General features: G+C 39.1%; 1 protein-coding gene across 5 annotated transcripts in view; it reads left to right on the top strand.

The window, feature by feature from the left end:
* The window catches only part of CFAP47 (cilia and flagella associated protein 47), a 642,607-nt gene that overhangs the window by 203,428 nt on the left and 419,455 nt on the right, over positions 1-19,724 (top strand). For all 5 annotated transcript variants that reach the window (XM_039536653.1, XM_039536643.1, XM_039536662.1 and 2 more), the window contains one exon: positions 305-421. In XM_039536653.1, the coding sequence (XP_039392587.1) occupies positions 305-421 (117 nt within the window). The remainder of the gene's footprint in view (positions 1-304; positions 422-19,724) is intronic.

Raw genomic sequence — 19,724 nt, 5'->3', positions numbered from 1 at the left:
TTTAAAAAAAACCAACTTTGTCAGTTTTATATCTGCACGAGCATTAGTCTAAGTATTTATTACTACTGTTATTATCCACTTTCATTTTGGAACTCTCGGCTTGCAGGAACTTTAAAAGATAAAGCCATATATTGCAAGTCTTGAATTATTATTTCAGTGATTACTCTTTTCTTGAGTATGTACTTAAGATGGAATATTTAGTTCAGGGTGTATATGAACATTCTTGTAATAATGAGAAGGTGAATAATATATATACTTTTCTCCAGTGCAATACAATGAGTTTTTGATTTTATCTTCTATACAGATTTCAACTCACTTTACGAATATGTATACTAATCCGGGAACTCCTGAACAATGTCTGCACAATTGCTTGATACTCGTGAATGCTTTTCATGCCATCAGCCTTGATATAGGTGTACAGGTAAATGGTTTTATATCCCATGTGCAATATACATTTTGAATACTTTTTGTTACTTTACTATTAATAATACCTTGCATATCATTTGGGTGAGAATGAAATGAAGTGAATTTTTTGTGATGCACTGTTAAAATGTAGAAACTGAAATACTACTTCATATAAAACTACTTCATTTTTACATGCACGCTCACACGCACACCCACACCATACGTAATTAGACTATAATTCCATTGAGGGAGCTGACCTTATAAATCACAACATTGAAGCTTGTTTGGTTTATTAATATTATTATTATTGAATTTATAGAATAAATGATAGAAGAATTGTTTGTATCCAGGAACATTAGTCATACATTTATGAATAAAGAATGTACTGTAAAATTTTCATACATGCTGAAATGTACTGTTTCAATCGGGTTTTGACTTCTAAATCACTTAGGAACTTTTGAAAATGTTGCATGTCGAACATATTTACAGGTTGGGGGACTGTAGCCTGGAAAGCAATGACTCTGAAATGGATTTGGAAGTCATTATAAATAGCTAGCTGAATATGAGCTCCCATTACAATTCTCTAGCTGCTTGTTTCTCATCTGGTGGGTTACACAGCCCTTTGGGGTTCACAAAAGGCAACTAGGGGGGCATCTGTGGCGCTGGAATTTTTTTTACAATCTAAAGCAATTAAAATATTGCTCCCTTACTCCCCACACGTCCTTATTCTTTGTTAGTCTTTCAAAACATGCACAAATAACACATAGATTTATCATTGTTATCCTGGATACATTTTTATGTTTATAGTAAATAGAAAAGGATAATGAAAATTATTGACTTTATATAAGAGGCTACTGACCTGAAAAGTTTGTGAAACACTGCTCTAGTTGAAAGGGGTAATGTGGTTATTAGGTGTATAAACAAAGGCGTATCAAGTAGGAGTAGGATTTATGGGATGAAATTCTAAGGCTGACATTAAACAGGAGGGAAAACTATGATTGTAATGGTCCCTTCCAGCTGCAAAATCTGGGAATGTATTATGTGCTTGTGTTGGGATATTGTGTGTGCAAAACTTCTTTCAATTTGAAAGATTCTAGGGGTTTTTAGGATGATTTCTTGTTACTGCTGAGAGTGGTAGAATTTTCAATCTGGAAAAAATTGAAGTGTGACTTGTGTGTGTGTCTGTGTATTTGCACACACATGTACAACTTTGGACTATGATACTTTTGGATCCAGGAATTATTCCTAAGACTTCACCATCCTATAGTTTGAGACTGCATACATCTTGTGAAACAAGTGACTTTACCACCATTAATTTCCCATCATCCGCTTTTTTTTTTAAGAGCCTGAATATGTCCATAATCATGGGTTGCAGCTAGCTAAAATTTGGGGAAAATACTGTATTTGTACCTTTTGGTGGTGAGGTATTAGTTTTATAACTGATTTCATATAGCATATCTCTGGTGTGAAATGAGCAAATGTTACTGTGGTGAATTTCACTTTTCACATTTCAAATATTGCAACCCCATATACAATTTTAAAGATATTTTAGATTTGGGGACAGTGGGGAGGTGGACCTGTTCTGATTCCATTCTTAATTCTTGCTTTACTGAGTGAAGTTTGCATTTCCTTTCTCCTCCCTACTAAGCATTCAAGTTCATTGTCCTGAACTCATGGGAAGACAAGACAAGACACCAGGAATATGTTTTAACTAGCTTACAACTTTATTAACTCATCTGGAAACTATCTGGCAATAATTGGTATAGTGCAGATCATCTTTTCTTCTGTAATCTGTTCAACCTTGTGGAGGGCTGCTGTCAGCCCCCACCTTTCCACAGCCTGTCACACCCCATTGCTGGGACCCCACTGCCCTCTTTTCATATCAAGGTTAAGGGGTTGCAGAAAGGGGGTTGTCTCCTAGCTGTACCTGACATCAGGAGCCCCAGCCCCATTCCCAGGTTCTTTAGGGGATGCCTTTCCCTAAATCCACTGCCAGTTACAATTTTCCAGGAAACCAGAACCCTATCAAACGAATACCTGCATTGTACACCTGCCAGCAAGAGATGCTAGCTATTAACTTGGCTGTCTTGGCTGCCCAGCTGGACCTTCCTGATAAGCAAAATATATATATAATATGCTTCCTGGTCAGAGAGGCGTGCCTTATCTTCCCTGAATATGATAATTTTTGGTGGGTAATCACTGATCCACCCAACTAGCATGCAAATTTAACCACCTCCTGAATCATGCACCTTCTGATCTTGTCAACCCATGGACACCCAGTGGCTCCTCATTGCAACATTTCAGACCAATTTCCAGTTGCCCCTGGGATCTGCTTTAAATCTCCATGCCGTAATGATTAAGTCAACCACTTAATGAAATTTCAAATTATTTTCACCCAGGTGTATGTTAATCCTTTCAGATGGCTGCTTCCTGGCTACCAAAGAGTGTAAGAAGGACATCTGCCGTTCCCCTAGCATGCCCCCTTCCTTGTCAACTCAGAATCACCTCGCCACTGAAGCCTTGCTGTGAACTACCAGCAAAACTGGTTGCCTGCCTATGGGCCCAATACATAATACTATGCCCATAGATCCAAATACTTGCTCTTATGCCCTGTTGCCTTGCTCCTGAAAATTGTCAAAAACAACAACAAATTGGCACATTCACACTGTTGTGTTTCAACCAGGGGCCTCACATATTTCCTGTATTCATTCAAATGCCATCAAACAATTGCCTGTGTCCCTTGAGCCCCCATTCCTAGTTGTGCTGCAGATGTCACCACCTAAATCCTGAAAGGAATGTTATGAAAGAATGGGATCCAAATTTGCTAGAAGGGAAGCCTGGCAGTATAAGTCCTTTTTTTAAAGACTGCCACAAACTGGAATTTTTTAGGTAGTTCCTGTCAACATGAAGAAAGTGTCCAATACCAGCCTGCCTCAGCCATATATATAAGTTCTTAAAGGTACAAATGGGCATGTCCCTGCCTTTCTTCCTGTTGGGCATGTCCCTGCCTCCCCACCCTCATGCAGGACTATGGACTCACCTTGCCATCCCTGATCTGTCTTTGGCATTCTCAGGGTCAAGATGATTGTTTGCTCACCCAAGCTGTATGTCCCTAAACTCCAGATCCCTGTTTGAGGTATCCATTGCTGACCCAGGCACCAAATCGCTGACTCTGAATGCTCCAAAAATGCCAATGGGAAAACTTCCTTCAACAAAGATGCCTCCTGGCCACATCAAGGTTACCAGTGAAGAACTCCCTCCAGTTTCTGAAGAATCTGAATAGTGATCGATCATTGGGGATCTTCCCTGGGGCTTGTGGATTGTGACCACTCATTTAATAGCCTCCTAATTAAAAACCCACCACAAAGATCTGGATAAAATGACCGTTTGCTACAAAATATGGGGCCTGATAAATGACTGGAGATGGCTGATGATGGTGCTAGCTGATACTGTACCAGCGACACCACATGCTGATGTGGTCTTCAGGCATTGGCCAAATCTTTCACAGGCCCACCCTAGCCTGAACTTAAGTAAACTCTATAAAACACGCAGTGTTAGCTCTAAATGTTCATGGTGCTACTAATTGCTGCACTAATCCAAGAGAAGTCATGAGGCAAAGTTCCAAAGAGCTTGCAGTATTTGTTTGGGTTCCTTGTTGGCACCTGGTGCCAAGTTCTGAAATCTCTCCCTCTGTAATAGAGACAGAGCATCCACTATGCTGTTATAAATCCCAGGGACACTTTTAGCAGCAAAATAGATGATATAAATTAAAACACTGCAATGAAAATGTCCTAACTGACCTCATAACCCTGAGTGATTTGCAGGGCTGGCTATTAATAACATGTATCATTGCCAGGTTGTCACTCTAGTTCTCAATCTCCCTGTCCCGTCCCACCCCAGTTCACAAACTCCATCCCCCCAAATCATCACTGAAAATAGAGGGTAAAATCCAGGAATGTGATGTCATTAACTATCCCCATTTGTGTCAAGTCAGTGGACCATCCCTGAGCACACCACCTGTGATGGTGAAAATCCCCAAACCCAATGCCCCTGATGCATCTGACTGAACTTTGAGGACTGCCTTTAGCAATGAATCCTGTCTCCAAAAATAAGCTTCATTAAAGCGAGTTAGAAAATGATGCCATGCCCACGAATCCTCCTTCATTTCTTTGTTCACTCTTATAAAATGATTTGGCCTTGTTATCTCTAAGCATGCACAACTTATGTGATTGATCGAGAGGGCCAGCACAGCCAAGGAGGTGACTTTGCACAAACTGCAGGCTATTATTGTTCATCTTAATTTTGCCATGACTCAGCATGCAAAACTAAGATGACCAAGTTTACTTGCAGGGAGTCTGGAGATACCATCCACTGTATCTAACTCTATTCCTAAGCTAAGGTCAGCTTGGTGTAGGACCCTCAGTTTTTCTTCTGTCAGGAGTACTTCCAGGTCAAGGTAATATGTATCACCTATCGTAAACCTGACTCCTGTACCAAAGCCCAGTCCATCTCCATGATGAACTTTTAAAATGCTGAACATGACATTGAGTGTCCCATTGGCATGGCCTTGTCAAAATGAAAGTGACCTTAAAAAGGAAAAAAATCCCTGAGGATATAGTCGTAGCAGCCAAAATTCCTAGTTAGACTCATTTCACTAACATCGCTCTGGAGCCACAAGCCCTCACAATGTTCACAGCAGTGTCAAAAGGAGAGTAGTGTACTGAACAAAGTTCTTGGCCTGTCACATCACTTGCTGAACTTCTCTATCATAAACAGTTGGTGGACTGAGCAATATTCCCGGTGTGTCTTTTGAGGGACCAACCCAAAAACAGAGACACACAGGTCGGACATAGTCAAGCATGTGAACGGTCCTGTAATTTTGTTGATTTATTTCTTGTGCAATTTGTCTCCTTGCTATATGACTCAAACCGTCAATAGACTTTTATTAAGAGACTTCATGAGAATTCTAATTCCTTCATATGGTGTCCTGAATCCTAATATTCCCCTAAATATGCCCCCTCTATCTGATTAGGGTGATCCCAAAGGAGTACCTGAAGCATCTTGAATATAGCAAGGGATAAATCTGTCCCACTCCCCTGCTACTTGGTCCACTGTCTAATGATGGGGGAGCACCAGGAATAACCCTCTTTTCATACTGGATTGGGACTTTCCCTGATGGGGCAAGGTAATTGTGTGCCCTGCGGATGCCAGTGCACTTCTCATGTGAATATTTATATTTGTAGAAGTTCCAGAAATATCTCTCCATTGAAGGCCCAGCATACCTTACTGTGAGCATTGGGCCTCTGGTTAAGTTACCACAGAACCAATAAATTGCTATCCATATGTAAGCATGGCATTACCCAATCTGGAGGTCCTCTGCCACTCACCAGAGGTCATTATTTGCCCGATGCCACCTCATTCCTGGACATGTTGCCACCTGTAATTAAATTCCTCATCGTAATAGGTCCATGCCATACACCAAATGTATTCTATGCCTGCCAAATTATGTCCTTGCACTGGAGCAAGGCTGAACTTCTCTCTGGGTATTTGGCAGACAGCATACATGCATATATCAAAAAATCAGTTTGCCAGTTTTCCCAGGTCCAAGAAATCCTAGGAAGCTTGGAGTTTGCAGTGTCCATCTTGTTTCTCTTTGCCTTACCTTCCACCACAGCCTCCCTCTGCAATTTTGAGATTTTTTCTATATATTCTATCAATATTTTCCTTTTAGTGGCTTTGAGAAGATGCACCCCACTGGGGAGGATGCAATTGTATGAGCCTGTCCTTCCCCACCCAAAGGAGACTAACTGCCAGCTTCAGTGGCACTATCCACCCCATCTGAGCCCCGATGCATCCTTCTCTATGGCTCCGACCCATATATTCCAAGCCTGAGAGGGATTCAGCACCTGCATGCCTACAATTCCCCGATTTGTTACCCTTACCTCACTATAGGGATCAGCATCCATTTGGCTACTGCTAGTTCCCCAATATGGAGCCCCCACTGGTTGTGAACAAGTGCCCTTGCCAACTTCACCAAAAAGGAATGTGTCTGTATTTTTGGGTGATTAGTTGTACAGCATCCTTGCATTGTGCCTGGTATTAGTTGGGATAATTCCCTTTCAGTAAAATGCAATAATGATACTAAGCACTTCTACAGCACCGCTTAGTATGATGTGGTTGTGGAGCTGCTGAAGGCAATTCAATTTACTTAACTTTCCAAGGAATGGCAGTTAAGAGTCAGTTTGTATTTTTGTTTGGGATATGGGTGAGTTGTAGTGACTAAGCAGACAAAGTTCCTCACTCTGGAGCAGTACTGCATTGCTTTTAATCAGATCACTATGAGCTGAAATTGAAGAACTGGAGAGGAAGGAAGTTTTTCAATTATGGTCCTAAACAGTTGTATACGAGTCCCAGACTAACAGCAACAGGCATAATTTTTATTTCACAACTCCCCTAAAACTTAAAGGTTAAAAATGTGAGTATTTGTGTATTTTTAGTATATTTGAAGACATATTCTGAGAAATGTGGTTTTGTGTTGTAAATATGTATTGACTTGTGGATTCTCAGAGTCTGTAAACTGTATGTATAACAAAGTGATGTTCCAAGAGCCTATATGATTAAATTGGAGGTAAGAAACACAGCTGTAGTTGAGAATTCAGTCTGACACAGAGGTATTACTAGGTCAAGTAGGGCCAGACCAAGGCAAATACATACATGTTTTAGTGATGAAACACGAAATTTTCTTTGTTACTAAAAATCAAATTTTTGCTTGCTGTGAAAGCTACATCAAATTCTTCAGAAACCCCAAAGGTTCTAGTGTCAGAGTACAATTAAAGTTTACAACACCCTGGCAGGTGTTAGTGTTAATTCTGTAGCATGGATAGAAAAGCTTAATGCACAGAGGTTAAATAACTTACTCAAGGTTATATGACCAGATAGTGGCAGAGCTGAGAACAGAACCCAGGTCTCCAAGTCTTGTGCTTTAACCACTAAACTAGGCTCCTAAAAATAAATACACTTAGGAAAATTCAAAATTGACAGGATATAGGGAGTACATATTTTAAAGCAATTTATTGGGATTCATCATATGTTTTTCTCTAATAGTACTGTAAATATTCTCCATGAATCCTTGTCCTTTAGTAATAGGAGTTTACAGTGAAATACATGAATAATCTTGCTGAACTATCCTAACTTGGTCTATTACTGGAATACTCTTGTCTCATAAATCCTATAGGTTAAGGCATTCCAGAAGTATCAACAGGCTGCTTCACTATATCAAGCTATTACCTCTTACGAACCTTCATGGCAGTCTTGTATTGTTTGATGGGGATGGTGGTGACAGTGCAAGCTGTAACATTTATTAGATCGGGAATGGATGACATTTTCAATCAGTTTCTGGGGAGAGTATCTAAGATTCTGTAATTACTAAGAAGTTCAACTGACTGAAGACATACAGTCTCCAACTGTAAGTTTAAATGATTCATCTGTTGGAGAGTTCAAGGCCTTTTAAAAAAAATCTCCTTTTTGGCTGAGATTGAGACTTATTCACTCAAGATGGATTATTTGTGGAAGAAGAAAATCCTTCTGTGTTTCACTTGCCTAATCATAAGTGACAGTAACACCCTGGAGCATTAATGGAAGACTTGGGTTTTTTTAGATTTGTTTCATTTGCCTGTATTTTATTACTATAATTTGAATTCCAGCACTCCCTGCTCAGAAGAGCCTGCAGTTGAAAAAACAAACATGGATAGCACAAGATTGGAGACCCAGAGGATGATGTTAAAATGGGGGGATTGGAAGTGCTGGTCAGATTTAGTTTCCCCCTTCTAAATAGCTAGGGGAGAAGGAACAGTTGGCAAAAGGAACTCCAAAGTGCCCTGGGCTGTCTGAGGATAATAGTGTTGGCACTTCAGTTTTAAACCAAGTAGACTGGAGTGATGTGGGTATCAGAGAAACCATAGAAGATACTCTAGTAAGCAATGCCAGAGATAACTATGGACAAGGGCTTTGTCCATTCTTAAAGAAAGGAAGGGATAGAGTTTTCTTTTGTTGCAGAGTAAGAATGCAGTAAGATTTGGTGATTAGCTGGCCGCATAAGGAAAGAAGAAAAAAAGGGAGGAGTCAAAGATGACCCCAAAGGTATAAGCCTGAATTAGGGAAGGTTGAAGATGGTGTCAGTAATGATGGAGAAAGGCAGAAATGGAACATGGTACAGTCAAATTGTCTAAATCTTCAGAATATCAGGGCTTATTGAGACAGTCCACAGGTTAATTTATTGGCCACCAGAGAAATAACTGAAAGTACTCATCTGAACTTCTAAGTAATTATAGGATATCTGATTCTTTTTCTGGGACCTCATTTAACATGCCATCTATTCTTTTACCCTAGTCATCTCTACTGATTATCTATGCTACTTGGTCTTCATTTTCCCAGTATTTCCCTCTGGGAAGGCACTCTTAACCACACTTCTTGACAAAACCAACTTTAAGGAGTTCTTTCAAAATCCTTGGATAGATTATTAATATCTAAGGTATATTCTAAATATGCACATTGAAACTTTTGTCTGCCAATTAAAAGACATTTAAATTAAAATCCTTCTCAGATTTGACTGAAACAGCTATCTAACATAGTTTGCATTCTTGCCATATCTGGCAAATATAAGCAAAATATAGAAGAGTACAAAAGAGCACCTTGCTTTCTCTTTGCTAGACCAGAAGATGTCTTTCTGTATACTACTGTCCATGATAAACTGGGGCAATTTCAAGTAATAGTTCTCTGTGCTTGGTTTTGAAAAGTTGAGTGTTCCAAGGCATCCTTCTCAATGTGAATGCAACAACTACTCCCTTTGATCTATGATCTTGATAAATCAGAGCCTTAGATAAAAGTACATTAGCGATGAGTTTGTCTTCAGTGATGTTCACTGAAATCCTGAGGCCTACTGAAACACAAAGTTCCTCACAACCCCTTCCTCTATCTAGTCATCTTCAGTTTTAAACTCAACTAGAATTAGCCTTTGGTGTCCTATGGAATATCATGAAAGAAAGTGACTGACTGACAGTATAAAAAAGGAACTTCATGTCTCTAAGAAAAAAACTGGTACTTTTTACTCCCACGGAAACAGAAAAGCAACCAAAATTTTTTTCACCAAAGACAGTAGGCCACATGGGTTAAAAAAAGACCTGGGTTAGTGGGGAAGTGGAAGCAGCTATAAAAATATATAACAAATGGAAGAAAGGCAAAGTTGATAGTAATGAATATAAATCAGAAGTTAGAAATTATAGAAAATTAATAAGGGAAGCAAAAGAACACAAGAAAAAAATCTGTAGCCAGCAGCGTTAAGAACAATAAAATGTTTTAAAAATATACTAGGAATAATAATGCAGAAAAGGCAGACATGTTCAATAAATATTTCTGTTATGAATTGTGGAAAAATCAGATTATGTAGTCATGTCATATGACAGCACTCTTTCCATATGAATTCCTAAACAAAACATACTGCCTAAGCAGGCCTGATTTGTATTCTCAGAGTCTATCAGCCATGTAATTGCCCACAGTTAAGTTACCACGCCGCTCCATCTAAGCAAGCACATTTATTCTTAAGGTAAAAGCATTACAGAGAAAACATATTAAAAATAAAATAACCTACATGCATGCTAATAAGCTTACCAGAGATCACCCCAACTCTAAGAAGAGCTCTGGCAAGTGAACAGTCCTTCAAACCCTAGCAAGGATTTGTTCTGCAGTTACCAATTCATAACCTTCTTGGCTCAGAACAAGCACACTCATGAAAAGTTTTGGTCCCTCCTTTACACAGCCAGAGTCTTTGATCTGGGAAGAGGTACTTTGTAGACTATGGGTTTCTTCTCAGGATATAGGTTAAAAAAAGGCTGGGTTTTTGCATAAGTGGAGGAGCTACATTGGGATATGCCCCGTTCTAGAGATTTCCTAGGAAACCCACTTAACTTTAAAAGTTCACATTATTTCAGATAGTCCTTTGATGCTCATAACACTTCCCAGGGTTTACTTTAGTCAGGTCTCCCTCCTAGGGACATTACACACAATCTCTCAATAATATATAAACATATGCATTTTTAATGCAATGAACTCCGAAGATACATAAACTTAATTTAATGAAGTTCATCCAGGATATTGCAGAAAATTGCCACATCTGTCAAGCATGAGTTTATGAAAAATAATTACTGTTAAACTAACTTAATATATTTTTTGATGAGATTACAAGTTTGGTTGATAAATGTATTATAGTGTTAAACTTCTACAAGGTCTTTGAGTTGGTACACATGACATTTTGATAAACCTAGAAAATTTTAAAATTAACAGAGCTCATATTAAATGGATTAAAAGTGGCTAACTGATAGGTCTCAAAATGTAGTTGTAAAAGGGGAATCATCATCGAACAGGTGTGCTTATAGTGGGCTTCTGCAGTGATTGGTTTTGGCGCTATGTTATTTAGCATTTTTTATTAATGACCTGGAAGGAAACATAAAATCATCACTGATAAAGTATGTAGATGACAGGAAAATGAAGGGAGTGGTAAATAAGAGGACAGGCCACTGATTCAGAGCAACCTGGATTGCCTGGTAACTAGATGTTAGCAGACAGTATGCATTTTAGTATGGTTAAATGAAAATGTATGTATCTAGCACCAAAGAATGTAGGCCATACTTAACAGAATGGCAGACTCTGGGAAGCAGTGACTCTAAAAAAGATTTTGGGGTCATGGTGGATAATCAGGTGAACATGATCTGCCATTGCAACACTATGGCCAAAATAGCAACAGCAATCTCTGTATGCATAAACAGGGAAATCTGGAGCAAGATTAAAGAGGTTGTTTCATCTCTGTATTTGGCATAGGTTCAACCACCCTTGGAATACTGTGCCCCCAATTCAAGGTCTGGTGCCCATAATTCAAGAAGGATGTTGATAAATAGGGTTGGGAGAAGAGCCACAAAATGATGAAAGGATTAGAAAACAGGCCTTATATAGACTCAAGCAGGTCAATCTGTTTAGCTCAACAAAGAAAAGGTTAAAGGTTGACTTGATTACAGTCTGTAAATATTTAAATGGGGAGCAAAAATGTAATAGTAGACTCTTCAGTGTAACAGAGAAAGTTATAACAGATCCAATGGTTAGAAGTTGAAATTAGACAAATTCAGACTGGAAATAAGGCGCCAATTTTTAACAGTGAGAGTAATTAACCAGTAGAGCAATTTACTATGGTGTGTGATGGATTCTCCATCACTGACAATTTTAAGGTCAAGATTGAATGTTTTTCTAAAAGATCTGCTCTAGAAATTATTTCAGGGAAGCTCTATGGTCTGTGTTACAGAGGAGTTCGACTAGATGATCACAATGGTTACAACTGCACTGCAGCATGAGCCCAAGTCAGTTGACCTGAGCTCTCAGACTCACTGCCTTCTCCCACCGCCACACTTTTTTTTTTTCCTTTTCAATGTAATGGTTCCTTCTGGCCTTGGAATCTATAAATTGAGTTATTTCAATTTTGTGATGACAAAAAACTGTTTAGGTTAGTAAACCAGAGTTGTGAAAGACTCTGCTGATGCATCTAAGCAAAGTGGGGCCCCAGGGAGCATGTTGGCACATGCAAATTAAAAGAAAATTGTTAACTTAGAAACTAAACAATTTAAAATTGGAGATGAAAGTACCTTCAGGTCTGTGAAATGGGACAGGACCCTGGATCGATGGAGGGCACCAGGCCTTAGGGTAGGGTTGGAAGGAATGAGTCAACTACGGCCACATAAGACTGTGTGCTAGTTCTGAGTTGAAACTGTGATGAACTTGTGACCACAAGAGAAACTCTTGGGTTAGGTGTTGAAAGACTGCTCCTGCGAGAGCCCATATTAAAGGTGAGATGATGTCTGGTAAACTTATTAGCATGTTTTTAGATTTCTTTATAGTATCTTTACACCCTCCCCAATCCTAGTACAAAAGTGGTTGAGAAAACTTATTCTCCTTGATTGGCATTGCTACATCATGAGGTCCTTCCTTACTAGGACCTCATGTTCCACTCAACCAGCATAGAAGCCATAACTTTGAGGATTAGGACAGTACAGGGATGTGTCAGCTTCATGTCATGCTTCAACTCTCTCTAACATAAACAGTATGAAAACTGCTTCATGGGACCTTTGTGGATTGGAAGAAGCTGATTAAGGGGGTCAGCTCCTTTCTGCTGCATGTTTCCAGGAAAAATCCATGCACATATTTCTGGAATCTGAGGGTAGGCTTCTTAGATACCTGTTCCTTGATTTTATTTCCCCCCCCCACACACACACACAGAGGGCCATACTTCTGAATACTTCAGATATCATTAACTTCTGGTGATTCTGAAACGGAGTGGTCCTGGTCTTCTGAAGTACCAGAACAATGTGCTTTAATGTAAAACTATTTGGTAACCTAGTAATAAAGATATTGGTCAAACTGATAGACCACAGGCCAGATGCTGCCCATGGGCCTATTCTTCTGGCCCCCAAATGCGTCCACCCGCACAGGAGACCGCTCTACAATATGATGTATTATGTATGGCGTGACCTTGCATGGACACCAGACACGTAAGGTCATGCTGCATGGAGGATGCCATTTTATTCCAGAATGTGATTTGCAGAGGTGCCATACAAGTACACATGCAGCCTGTATCACTAGGAAGATTGGCCCATCCTTAGGACAATTGAGACATTGGCAGGAAAAAATCATCACATCTTTCTTGCCATAGATTCCAATATTAAAGACAGCATGAGAAGGAAAACATTTTAGAAATGGAAATATGAATTTTCTTTCATTCTAAGCTTTAAATATGTTCTTGCTTTTGCCAAAGTAACTAGTAAATGTAATTCTTTAACTCAAACTTTCTTTCATTAGTATTTAGCAAGTTGAGTAACCACAGTTACCACAAATTCCTTATAATTAGAATGAAATTTCAGTTTGATTTCAAGGTTGAAAGTAAGAATCCACAGGGAAATAAATCTTGCCCATGGAGTTGCTTTTCAGAGATGACTACGTTAGGCTTATTATCTTCCAATGGTAAGAAATTATCTCAGCTGTTTTGAGGCAGTTATAAAACCTAGAACTACTCATTTGCTAGAGTTTTCTGTTTCTGATAACATAAAGTGGGTATTTCTGAAATTATTTAAAATACATTCCTCTATTTCTTCTAAAAAATCTGCCAGAAACATTTATTGTAGCTTTGAGGAGTATTGATTGGGGAAGGGAGGAACATATCTGTAGGTACCATATCTTTGATATTTATTTTAATGGTGGAATGGAGTTTGAGTACTACTGGGTTGGTTTTTTTATTAGCAAAAGGAAATGAAAATCAGTCATCATTTATCCCTATGGTGGATCTGAATCAGAAGACAGTTTAGTATGAACCAAACACCTCGCTAACTTGAAGAAATCAGTTTGGCTATTGTCAAGAAAAACTTATCTTTGCACTATAACGTGGTGGTTTGCCCAAAAGTTTCTCAAAATATATCCATCTATGCTCCATTCTTCTCTGCTTTTTCATTTTCTGGAGTACGGCTGTTCAAAGCTCAGTGGTCATTTTCAGTCTCCTGAAATATACTTGGCTCTTTTAAGGATCAGTTCAAATACTTGTGCCTGTATCTTAAGCAACCACACTATGTGGGTCTTCCTGATTGCAAATTTCACTGTGCTGACCAAAGCCCAGGGGTGATCCTAAGTGATGAAAATTTAGTTCCATTGCAAAAACTAGATCCAACTTAAGTATCTTTGTACTCGTGTAACTAACTGGTAAAATATATGAATGTCATGGTGCCAAAAATACAAAACAAAATAAACCCTTCTGGTAAACAAATGAAAGGACTCTTCTACCTCATAGTCATTTTTAAGACCTATGTGGAGAGTTGTTTATTTCTATTTTTAAATACTTGGGAGCCAAGTTAATATCTAGCTAGAGTAACTAGATGCATTTTTAAAATGCAGTCTTCCCCAAAATAAATATGGCCATTATTTATTATTTTCTTGTTGTATTCAGAAAAGATAACTAAATCTCACTTTGTGAATGACTCTGTCTCCGTGCTCTAATACCATAATTGTATGCATTATGCTGGGTGAAACCAGACAATTACTATGTACTCAAATGCACTGACACAGGAAACTGATAAAAGACAAAAACACTGTGTCACCTGTAGGTGAACATTTCTCACAACCTCTATAGGTGAGCTATCAATCCTCATCCTTAAAGGAAATCTGCACAACACATTCAAAAGTCCCTGGGATCTTAAATTCAGTACTCTATTAGACATCAGAAATCAGGTAATCTTGTTTTTGTTTAAATTAATAAAAAATACTTAAATTTTTAAAAAATATATTGCCAGGGCAAACTTACTTTTTCTTCTTGTTGAGTCATTTACACATTTAGGACTCGGCAAAAAACAAAACAAAACTGTTTTATAATACTCTTCTGTGTTCTCAGTAAAAATGTCCTACCACGGAAAAGTTGTATTTATTAAATACTTGTTTGCATATTCCCTGGAAAAGGTGAGCTGCACAGTTTGATGAAAGCTTGCTTTGGTGCATAGATTTTTTTTTTCTTTTTGTAATACAATGTACTTAAATACCACTTGTAATACTTCTGGCAGGTGAGCAATCTTCTACCAAAGTCTTCTGACAGCAGTTTCATCATAATATAGAGAACATGGAACCTTCAGGTCATTCATAACCATCTTTAAGTGCCACAATCTGCCTTTAATGGAACTACAATGACATATAGTACATTCCGGTAAAATATTGTCTGAATAATGTACAGATCAGGATTGTAATTATGTCTCTTGTTGCTCATCCATTTTATTCTGGCTTACAGTTCCAAATTCACCAGCAAAACTGGTACGATTACATCACTCAGAGGAGGAGGCTGGATGCCGGTGATGCGGTTTCTGGTGGTAGGCCAGGCAAAGTGTGTGCATCCTTTGAGTAGCTTGGAGGAGGGATTCCCTTTTTGACAGTTGCAGTGGCAGGGTCAGAGGATCTGCTGCTGTGTCCTTCCTCTGTTCTTCCACCCCAAGTGGGGTAGACATTAGAGGTATATAGGGCTTTTTCTGCAATGGAACAGAGCTGCTTCTGGGTCTTGGTGAGAGAATGACCTTTTAATACCACTCAGACTCTCCTCAGTACCCAATCAAACCACTCAGGATGGGCCTTGGGCTGAAGAGTTAGTCCATAGTCAGAATATCTGTTGGGAACAGAGTAATTCAGAACTTGCTTAAATATCTAAAAAGTTAAGTTTTGTTAGGAAAATGATTTCTTTTACTGTAGAATCACTTAGATACCCCTTTCCTTCAAGCAGTTACTGAAGACTGAATTACTGTCTTTCTTTGAATTTGGTTGAAGCCAGGTAATTCCTGTAACCAAGTGGCCATCCATGATTATTAACTTTTTTTTAAGGTTCGCTAAGCATATTCTCTGTCAGCATCAGACTCTTCGTCTCAAGGTTGTAAGTAACTTTCAGAAGAATTTTGTGATAATATTGGAAATGTGCCCTTTAACGTTCTTTATCCAAAAAATGACCGATTACACTGTCTTGTAGATCTGAAAAGAGTATATTTGAGAATTCAGTCATTTGGAAAATCAGGCACGTGTTTTGAATCTTTCAAGGAGATCAGACTTAGTATGAAGGTGGTGGAACATGCCAAATGTAGATGAATATTTTCCTTTCTATAAACACCCAATGTAAATGACTCTAACTGCATTTTGGTCTTAGATTAGTGTTACAGTGAAACTAATGGTATATTAGGCCCACATTATGTTTAGTGATCATATCAAACAAGCGATCTCAAACATTATCTTAGTTTGGACCTCATCTTAATAGAGAGATTGTCTAGTAGACCACTTTCTATTCTTTCTATTTGCAATCATTCCCATAACAATTGCTTATATGGGAAATTAATATTAGGAAATCATGTGTGTTTATTTTAATACATCCTGGTAGGAAGTGAGCTAGCACAAAGTTACTAGCCTGGGCTCAATGGACTACTAGTAAGTGCTCTGCAGGCCACAGTCTGAGAACTGCTGATATAGAAGATAGTAAAAGCAGCAAAGAATCCTGTGGCACCTTATAGACTTAAACAGACGTTTTGGAGCATGAGCTTTCGTGGGTGAATACCCACTTCGTCGGATGCATGATAGTGTGATTTTACTTGCAGCTAGTGGCAGATTTGTATAATCAGGTTCAGACTATAATTGGGCAAAGGAGGGATTAGATGCCCAAGAGTCACACACAATATAGTTGTGGAACAATGGTGCTCCATGACTCACAGCTGTGTTGGCACCAGGCTTCCTAAAGGGGGTGGGGTGGTTCACTTCTACAATGGCCAGAGCGCTGTAGGAAGAATTTTGGCTTAGTCAGAATTCTTTGTGGAGTTCTGGCAACAGTGCAGCCTCTCTCAATACCTTCCACGACCCCTGCTTTGTACCGGGCAGTGCCTAAAGGGCATAATCTATCCCACAGTGTAAGCATTAATTTATTTCCCTAGGAAACTAACTTGTTATGACCTTACAACAATTAATTAAAGGTAAATGCTTACTTAAATTGAGGTGGTAATACAAAAGTACAATGATTGTCGGTTCAGTGTATGTAAACAGGACAGTTTCCACTTTCATTGGAAAGTAAAATTCTTGATCTTCATGCAGGGTGTTCAAGGTCCCCTATATATCTGTTTGGGGATCTACTAGTTTCTGAGTTAAATTAAAATAAAATAAGGCCATTGACGTCTGTGTTCCCTCTTCTGCAGACAAAGTGATATAGTTACGGGCTTAATCCTGAAAACTGTTACTCGCATAAATAGTAGCACTGATTTTAATGGACTAATCTTGTGAGCAAATATTTGCAAGATTAAATCCTAGTGGTATAAATGTAGATGGCCACGGTACAGGGGTGGGTAGATATACTCAAATATCTCAACACTGAAGGGCATCAGTGGGTAATCAATGTTCATACTGTGCACTTGGGAAAGCAATTGCTGGGCTAAAGACTCCACATTTTGATGTATTCTTTTAATAAATGGGCTTATGCAGGAAAACAATAGTATTTCTGTAGTATTTGTATTTCTGTGAGAATGCTGTTTTTGTAAGATCCAGACTGATTTTATTGTTGCTTAAAAATTCAGTATATATTCTTTACTTTTGGATAGCATATAACATTTAATTAAAAATACAATAACCATTGAGGGAAAATGTTTTACTTTCCATAGGAATGCCCCTGTGCCTTCCCCATCTCTCGGATGGGGGCAGAGGGTGGGAGAGATTTGATCAGACCAGCAGGAGGATGACCAACTCCTGGGAGGAGGAGGAGAGGGAGAACCCATGCTGTAGCCTAATTCCTCCCTGCACCTCGGAGTGCATGTGGGAGTGTGCCTAGGGGAGGGTCTTATCTGTTTCCCATTGGCCAATTCGGGGAGGAAGGGAGCTGATTGTTTCTCACAGCCCTCTCTCTCAATTTAAAGCCTTCCCAGTTACCATCTAGCTACTATTGTTGCTCTGCTTCACTCGCCCTGCTATAAAATTATACTGAGTTACATTTCCAGAATGCTGTGGGTCTGACTGACTGCCAGTTTTTGGGATCAGGAGGGAATTATTTCCCATCAAGACAGATTGGCAAGGAGGGATTTTTACCTTCCTTGCAGCATTGTGGAGGCAGAGTTAAGGTTAAAAAACTAAAAGGGCCAGTTCCCAAAGGAGGTGCACCCTGGATTTGGCTGGTGAATCTTTCACCTGTCAGGAGCAGGGGAGACCTGAAGTCTTCACAGATTGCGGGCTGGGGAGGACAAGAGGATTCAGAAGTGAGATGAGTCCTTGCGGTTAGTCTGAGGAGGGTCTACTTTGAATTATAGATAGTTTAGTAGCATGGTTTATTATTAAGATTGCCCAGTGCTTCCCAATTTGGGCTGAATTTTTCCATTCTCACCCTGCTTTTTTTTTTTTTTTTTTTTTTTAATTTCAGCCAATACTGTTTAGCTGTTTCTGAGAATGAGGCTAAGGAAACATTTTGGTTTTGAATGATAAAAATATTTTGGCAACCTTTTCTTTGGAAAACTCTAATGCTCCGATGCTTTGGAGCAGGGACTTGAAATTTGATAGAGGGTGGCCTTTGTGTCAGGGATATCCCTTTTGCCATAACCATGAAAACCTGCCCAAATGTGGCCAAGTTATAAGCCTTTAAAATTGCAGTTTGTGCATGCACAGTAGAGACTTCTTAGAGTAGCAGTGGAATTCTCCAAGGATTTTGTCTTGAGCATGCTCAAGTTTTCACATCTCCTAGTGCCAGCCATACTGTGCATGCACCATCCGCACAAAGTAGCTGAGCATGATCCATCCCTTCGCATATACATATGGGCCATCCTCCCAGAGCAACTGAGCATGCTCTATCACGTCACAGGTCTGACATGTGACAGGACTGTGCATGCTTCATCCCTACAGAAAGCTCAGGAAAGGACTGCAGAGGCTTAGATGGATTTTTCTTGTAATGGCTGTACCCAGCTGCTTGGGGCTGTGGTGGGTCTGGGCACCAGAACAGAGAGGAGGGAGTTTCTCTGGTGTGACCCCCGACTAGAATGCTGTATCAGTTCTGGTGTCCACAATTCAAGAAAGATGTTGATAGATGGAAGAGGGTTCAGAGAAGAGACATGAGGATGATTAAAGGATTGGAAAATGTGCCTTATAGTGATAGACTCTAGGAGCTGAGTATGTTTATCCTAACAAAGAGAACATTAAGGGATGACTTCATCACAGTCTGTGAGTACCTACATGGGGGAACAAAGTTAAATGGTAGGCTCTTCAGTCTGGCAGAGAAAGGTATATCATGGTTAAACGGTTGGAAGTTGAAGCTAAATAAATTCAGATTGGAAACAAGGTGCAAAATTTTGACATTGAGGGTAATTAACATTTAGAACAAATTGCTGGTGGTGGTGGATGTTGTCACTGGCAACTTTTAAATCAAGACAGGATATTATATTTAAATTGGCTGTCTTTAAAACAGGAATTAATTCAGGGAAGTTCTGTGGCCTGTGCTATGCAGAAGGTCAGACTAGATGATCAAAGTGGTCCCTTCTGATCTTATAAACTAAGAATTTTTATTTCTTCATTATATGATGAAGGGTGTGAAAAGTCCATGCAGACACTTGGTGTAAGAGTTTTAGCTTTCTGTAAATAATGACCTATTTAAAGTCTCTGAGCAATAAAGACTTAACTTGATCTGCATTTCTTGTCATTTGAATTGATATTTTTCTCAAAACGAATATATTGAGGGGGTAATGATACCAACTTCCATT

Source organism: Mauremys reevesii, linkage group 1, assembly GCF_016161935.1.
Source record: "Mauremys reevesii isolate NIE-2019 linkage group 1, ASM1616193v1, whole genome shotgun sequence".
In the NCBI taxonomy this organism is placed as follows: Eukaryota; Metazoa; Chordata; order Testudines; family Geoemydidae; genus Mauremys; species Mauremys reevesii.
Note: the sequence above shows the minus strand (reverse complement) of the source record. Positions and strands in the feature narration are given on the sequence as shown.